The 7,788-nt window shown below is 41.9% G+C and overlaps 1 protein-coding gene across 1 annotated transcript in view; it reads left to right on the forward strand.

Annotated features, from left to right (window-relative positions):
• Nucleotides 128–7,788, forward strand: part of LOC109830171 (6,7-dimethyl-8-ribityllumazine synthase, chloroplastic-like) — an 18,318-nt gene continuing 10,657 nt past the window's right edge. Inside the window, exons 1-2 of the mRNA XM_020397346.1 lie at nt 128–319; nt 397–512. Of these exons, the coding sequence (XP_020252935.1) occupies nt 187–319; nt 397–512 (249 nt within the window). The 5' untranslated portion in view covers nt 128–186. The remainder of the gene's footprint in view (nt 320–396; nt 513–7,788) is intronic.

Below are 7,788 nucleotides of genomic sequence, written 5' to 3' on the forward strand. Positions count from 1 at the left end.
CACTTTTGACAGCTTTACAGCAAAATCGCCTCTTAAAAAGACGATTTTGCTATAAAGCTGCCAAAAATGTCAGCTTTTGAAACACTTTTGACAGATCTACAGTAGCTTTGCATGTTAAAATTGCCCAACCAAACGGGCCCTTACAGAGTAGAAAAAACAGAAAGAAAAACAAGAAAGAGCTCGATAATGGCGGCTTCATTTACTTCGACGATTCATCCACCAACGAAACCACTCTCGCCGTCAAAACCCTCTCAACTCTCCCCATTTTCTCCAGGCCTCACTCACAAAACCCTAGTCTCCTTCTCCTCTTCAGTTCGAGGTATCTCTGGCTCTTTACCCTAATCTCTTCAACTTTCATGTCCAGAGTCATCTCTTTTGACTCCTGCTCGCTCTCAGCTCCTTCGATAAACTTGGCCAGCTCGAGAAATGCGCAGTCTGCGGTTGTTGCAGCTGCTGGAACAAGGAATTTGATGGGATATCTGACGAAAAATGAAGGCTTGCGGTTTGCTGTGGTAAATTTTTTTATTCCCTTCTATTTTTTTATGTTTGTTAGTGTTATGCAGATAACCTGTTTGATGAATTGTCACTGTGTGAGAAGAGATGCTCATGCAATAAAGTTTGGCACTTCTGGCACTATTACTGGTCACACAAGTTGAAGGATGAATTAGAAGTGTTAGATTTGTATTGAGGAGAACTCTTTATATAGATTTACAAGATATATATACACACGATCAGAAAACACTAGGAGGGTGGCTACACACTAGGAGGCGGCGGCTGAGGCGACTAGGAGGCGGCTGAGGCGGCTAGGAGGCGCTATAGGGTGGCTAGTATGATATTTTCTGACACCCCCTTTAAACTCACGGTGGATCGAACACCGAGAGTTTGCACAAGAAATAGTGAAACGTAAAATTAGTTTGGGCCTTGGTAAATAAATCTGCCACTTGTTCCTTAGAGGAAACATATGAGAGTGTAATGTTTCCAGTAACATGCTCCAGTCGAACCACATGACAATCCATCTCAATATGTTTGGTACGCTCATGAAATACCGAATTTGTAGAATTGAAATGACACTCTGATTGTCACAGTATAAAGTGATAGGGGAAGTAACAAAGACATCAAGATCTCGCAGAAGAGTGCGGAGCCACTTCAACTCAACTGTGATATCCGCCAACGCCCTGTACTCAGACTCCATACTAGAATGAGAGATAACGACTTGATGCTTACTACGCCAAGAGATGATAGATGAACCCAGAAAAATACAGAAGCCAGTAGTGGAACGTCGAGTGTCTGCGTCATCAGCCTATCCAGCATCAGAATATGCACAAAGAGACAAAGAAGAGTCTGAAGGGAAATAATGATTGGGTTATAGTGCCACGGAGATATCGAAGAACCCGAATGAGAGCTGCATAATGAATGGAAGTTGGATTACTGACAAACTAGCTCAAGATGTGTACTGCATAGGCGATATCCGGACGTGTTGTTGAGAGATAAACCAATGCTCCGACAAGTTTCCGATATCGAGTAGGCTGAGATAAGGGATCGCCATCATCATGTCGAAGCTTCAAGTTCATTTTCATTGGCGTGGAGAGAGGAATGGTAGCAATGGAAGGATCACTGAGAGTAGCACGCTCAAGAATGTCTGCAATGTACTTATGTTGAGAGAGAAGATAGCCACGAGAGGAGAAAACAACCTTAATACCCAAAAAATAACAAAAAGATCCAAGATCCTTCATCTTAATTTGTCTCTGAAGATGTTGCTTTAAGGAAGTAATGACAAAGGAATCACTTCTAGTGATTATCATGCCATCAACATAAAGTAATAGAGTTACTGTACCGGAGGTCGAGGATCGATAAAATAGAGCGTAGTCAGCTAGGCTTTCAATAAAAACAATAGAAAGAAGGGATTGCCGAAAACGCTTAAACCAAGTCCGAGGAGCCTGTTTGAGAACATATATGGCACGACGAAGGCGATAGACATGTCCTGGAGGAGTAGAAAAGCCAGGAGGTGGCTGCATGTACACTATCTCAGACAGATTGCCATTAAGAAAAGCATTTTTAACATTCATTTGATACAAAGTCCAATATTTTGCAGCTGCAACAACAATGAGAGTGCAAATGAATGTCATTTTTACAACAAGAGCAAAAGTCTCTTCATAGTCAATACCATACTCTTGGGAGAATCCTCGAGCTACAAGACGAGCTTTATATCGCTCATTAGAACCGTCAGATCGAGTCTTGACTTTATAAATCAATTTGCAGCTTACCGGTTTAACACCGAAAAGTAGAGGACCAATGTCCTAAGTATTAGTCCGACGAAAAGCTTTTAACTCTTCTGTCATGGCTTGTTGCCATTCTGGGTACTTAACTGTCTCATAATATGAGTTAGGTTCATGTATAGAGTGAATAGCAGCAAGAAAAGAGACAAACTCAGAAGAATATGTGCTAGTGACACATTGAGCATACCGAACAGGGGGATGACGATCTCATGGAGGACTGCGACGAGGAGGAGTCACATCGGGAGAAGCTGGCATAAACGTAGAGGGGACATTAGTAGGAGTATCTTGTAGTAAAAGGGATGTAGTAGGTGGATGTCCAGGAGGTGTGGATGAATCAAGGGCACTATCGTTTGATGTCATTGGAGTGAAGGAGGAAGTCGGTTGAGCAGACGAAGGTATAGGTGCCACTGATATATGTATAGTAGTGAAAGATAATGAAGAGGGTTGAAGAAAGGAGAGATCTGAATCTGAAGTAGTATAATAGGAAATATTCTCAAAAAACATCACATGACAAGCAATGCGAAGCCTTCGAGTGGTAGGTTCATAACAACGATACCCCTTGTGAACAGTGCTACAGATTAGAAACAGAGAGCCCATGACCAATGTTGGATGGAGTGGAAAGATGTAGAGATTCTAATTGATAAACTCCATTAACTCTACGGCCTGTTCCAATCTTCTGGCCAGTGTGATCCTGAACAACACAAGATTTGACATTAAATAAAATAGTGCAACCATAATCTGCAATTTTTCCAATGGATAAAAGTTGCATAGATAATTTGGGAATATGAAGAACATATGATAATGTTAGACGATCAGAACTATCAGAACTTGAAGTAATATCACCTAACTGAGAGACGATAAGGGGAGTGTCAGAATGAGTAGACAAGGTAGTGAAATCTGAGCTGGAGGCAGCACCACTAAGTCCAAGATTCTTGATTATTAATATAGTAATCTCTGACAGCTGCTCAGAAGAGAAGGCTAGAAGTCTGCGGTCCTTAAGGAGCAAAGCTAACATCAGCCGAAGCAGCAAATGGAGGTCGAGTCTTCTCGAGTGTCGGATGAAGTGGTCTCTTACGACATTTATCAATAAGATGACCCGACTTATTACAATAACGACAGTAGAGTTGCCTAGAGGAATCAGATGTACTGTTAGAAGGACCCCGATAAGAAGAGAACTGCTAAGAAGTAGCTAGAACAGTATGTGATGAGGGCAATGACTGAGATGCAATAACTGGAGGGGAGAGCATCTGAATGCGCATCTCTTCAGATATGAACTTAGCCACGGCTTCACGGAGACTGCGGAGACGACTGCGATAAAGAATGTGTCCACGTAAGCTTTCGAACTCAGAGTGAAGGCACATGAAAAAGTGATATTACTGTTGATGATCACGTTGTTTTTAAAATGCTATGGCAAAGTCTGGAAGCGTCTCAGGAATAGGTTCCTCCATCATCTGTAATTCCTCCTAATAGCCTGATAATAAGGAATAGAAATCTTGAATACACCGATCACCTTGACATACATCCTGAAGGTGAAGTTGATACTCACGAGCAGCACCAGTCTGAACAAATATGTGACTGAGAGCTAGCCACTGCTCACGAGATGAATATGCTCGTCCAAGCGAGAGTCGAATAGGAATGGCTACAGAACGCATAATATTTGTCATGATCTGTTAATCAGTACGGATCCATTGAGAGTAAGTGATCTGAGAATCATTAGTAGTGGAATCACTAGAAGTGACTTCTGATATGATGGATGTAGATAACGAAGACACAATAATAGTTTTGGATGGACAACGAAGAGACCCGTCAATATAACGCTACAGTGCGAAAGCTTAAAGATTATACTGCTTAGTAAGAGACCATGCAGTGTAATTTTTAATATTTGTAAGTTGCACATCAAGGGGTGGAAAGGTGTAGAGTCCTTTCTTGTCCATGGACTTTTTTTTTGAATAATAGATGGGCTTGAAATAAAACCTAGGGTTCTGTAGAACTTGGGTTCTGCAGGACTTTGGGAAAGCCCAATAGACTTTGGGGAAGCAAAACTTGGGTTCTGCAAGACTCGAGGCTGCCAAAGCGATACCAACTACAAAAACGAATCAATGACGGTTTGGGGAGACGACACCAACATCAATCTTGACAATTTCTCACCCTCATCGACTCTCGTCCGATGGCGTCAAAGGCCGAGAAGAGGCCCGCAAAGAAGTAAGCGGTGGCGGAAAAGTCAGACGAGGAGCCAAAGGTAGAGAAAGCCCCCTCCGGCAAGAAGCCAAAGGCTGCCTGGCGCAAGATCAAGGTTGAGGTTAGGATCTCGGTCAAGCGAGGTTGAGATCTCAGGCTTGAGAGATCAACGCGAGATTAATGCTGCCTGGCGCGAGATCGAGGCTGAGGTTGGGTTCTCAGTCAAGTGAGGTTGGGATCTCAGGCTTAGGAGATCGACGCGAGGTCAAGGCTGGAGGCTGCCTGGCGCGAGATCGAGTCTGATCAGACCGGAGCGGACAACGATCAGAGGCGGTGATAGGGACAGATAAGACCTCTGGCTATGAGTGTTCTAGTGCTCGGATACCATATTAAATTTATATTGAGGAGAACTCCATATATAGATATACAAGATATACAAGATATATATATACACATTCAGAAAATACTAGGAGAGCGACTACACACTAGGAGGCGGCGGCTGAGGCGGCTAGGAGGCGCTATAAGGTGGCTATAGGGTGGCTGGTATGATATTTTCTGACAAGAAGAAAGAACCTTCGTCTATACCCAGCTTATCAAGAAAACCCCCTCATGTAAAAAAAAAGAAAGAGAAAAAAGAAAAGGAACTAATCTATGATAGTTATTGAAATTGTTAGGTTTTAAACAGTTTTAGGGTAAATTTGTAATGCCTATGTGAGGACTACACTTAAATTCCACAAGTGTCATTGTTAATTTTTTGTAATATCTTTTATCATCTTCTTCACTGATGAGGGAAGTTGCATTCCGTGACAAAATGTACACACTAATGAATAGACGAGGCCTGAAGGAGAATTTTTGTTTTGAGCTTAATGGATGAGTTTAGAAAAAAAAAACTGAGTATAGATGGAGGGGGCTTCTTAAACAGCTCAGTCTAGATGAAGATATTCTTGTAATGTTCCCTAAATTGAATCTGTTCTCCTTTTGTAACCTTTATGTAATCTTACAATGAAACTTATTCGTTTATCTTGGTCATTAATGCCAGAGATGACTTATTGAAGAAAATTCCATGTTTTTAGTAAAGCACGGCCTCTTGAAAGTTTTACAAGGGACCAAATTCAGGTGGCATGTACTGCGTATTTGTTTAGAATTTGATAGTGCTTGGAGACACTGAACCAATACTTGATTTTCTTACCTCCCTAAAAACCTGTACGGGACTCAATCACAAGAGAAGAGTGGGTAGTGTCTAAGGAGCTGCTCCGCTCTGGTCCCTCTACTTCGGTAATATGACCATTCAGTAGCTTTCCATATATATGAGAAAATATGCTCAGTCATTTTTGCAAACCATATCATTACTCGCCTGAAAGCTTGTGGCTGCGAAAAATGAAGATGCAAATGAAAAATTATTTCTTGTAATATGCCAATTTCCTTTAGTAGTTTTTCGAAAACATCTTCCACTTTCACCAGAGAGTTCAATTGTTTACCACTTATTCATTGGAATTTAAAATTTTCAATGCTGCAAGCCTGCAACAATGCTTTACTTTGACTTTCTTTATGGGCCATATTATGTGAAGACGGGATATCAGGATCAGGTTCAGGTCTGATCCTTAAATAGGTCAAGAATAACTTTAGTGCTGTAACTGCACATTTGAAAAGAAATGCTGCAACTGCACCTTTGAAAAGAAACTGACAACATTTGATTTTATTTTGTTCAATGTTTGACAATAAGTTTAATCAAAGTTTCTAGTCCATTTACTTGGCTTATGCACTTTTGAGTACAGGATCCTGCGTAAGATCTGAACCAACTAGCTGGCAACTTCTTAACAATGTGCCTATTTCTATTCATGTTTTCGTAGTTTCTCTTTCTTTCCCGACCTTTCATGACATATTGGATCTTATGTTCTTGTCAGAGACTCAGAATCTTTGTAGATCCAATTAATCATGCTGATCATGCTGGACTTTGTTTGGTGGAAAATTTGTAATAAGAAAACAAGGAAAGAACTGTATTTGATTTTATTCTCTCTAACTGCTTAGAAAAAGAATGATTACAATTCTCTCAACTCTCGATTATAATTTGAATTCCTGGTTACAAAAGAGAAGAGAATGATCTGGATTCTCCCCTTTATTTAATTCTGGGTTCTTCACGGTAGCGATGGAGTGCCTCCCTCGAATGCTCGCGTCGAGTTTGCTCTCCGTTGACGATCCGACGTTTTAATTCACTGGAACATGATCTTCTCCTCACGATTTCACGTTGTGGAGAACTCTGAACGAGTTTAAAACTCTATGAAAGAGTTGATTTAACCGAAAGTCGGTTATAAGCCAAGGATGAAGAAGATCTTGTTGCCAATCTCCAAAGATCTCTTCTCTTCTGTTAAGGAGAAGGATCCAAAAGCCAGCCCGAGATCTCTTCTTTGCTGCCCAAAAAAGAAGGATCTAAACTAAGTTGATTTCTTAGTTATTTATAGGGGATTAAGGGGTGTAACCGCCCCCTTAATTCGCTCCTAAGTGGGGCTAATGGGATGTAACCACCCCTTAAATCACTCCTGAGTGGAGTTGTGATCCCCTCAGATCGTGGGAAACGGTTTTGAAACTGTTCAGCTCGTGTTTGAACGAGTCAAACGCAAAATCCGCGTTCTGGCGTGAATTCTGCATTCAAACGCAGTGTCTGGAAGCTCGGACGCAGTGATTGGAAGCTGCGTTTGCAGCGGATGAAAGCTGCGTTTGGCAGCGGTATAGAGCTGCGTCGGGCAGCGATGTTGATCGCTGCGTCGGGCAGCGATGTTGAGCTGCGTCGGGCAGCGAATAGAGCTGCGTCCAGTGGCGATTTAAGCTGCGTTTGCAACTTTTGGAGCTGCATTTGAGCTGCGTTCGTGGCTATGAACGCGGCGCATCTTGATGCTGGTACGCGGGGAGGACTTCCACGTCTTGATTTGAAGAAACCGTCGATTTGTAGTCTCTTTCTATCGAAGTTTTGCAAAGATCGTCATTTTGTAATCTTTACTTTAGCTCTTTGATATGCAAGAGTCGTCAGATTGTAACTCTCGATGTTGATTGTGAAGACTGTTAAACTAGAGCTCTCATCGGTTGTCGTGAAGGTCGTCAGATTGTAACCTTCAGCGATCTACGTGAAAGTCTTCAAATTGTAGCCTTCTGGAAGTCGTCAGATTGTAACTTCCATCATCGGTGTTTTGATGGGGATCAGCTATCTATTGTGATTTTAAGACAGCCTACACTGGTTTCAGCCTTGGTCTTGGCCTTGCGTTCAGCCAAGTGTGTTTCCAGCCATTGTTGGTCTTTGGTCTTGTTGCAGTTCTTTGGTTTCATGTTGATGCTTGGCCTT

Source organism: Asparagus officinalis, chromosome 2, assembly GCF_001876935.1.
Source record: "Asparagus officinalis chromosome 2, Aspof.V1, whole genome shotgun sequence".
Taxonomy (NCBI): Eukaryota; Viridiplantae; Streptophyta; class Magnoliopsida; order Asparagales; family Asparagaceae; genus Asparagus; species Asparagus officinalis.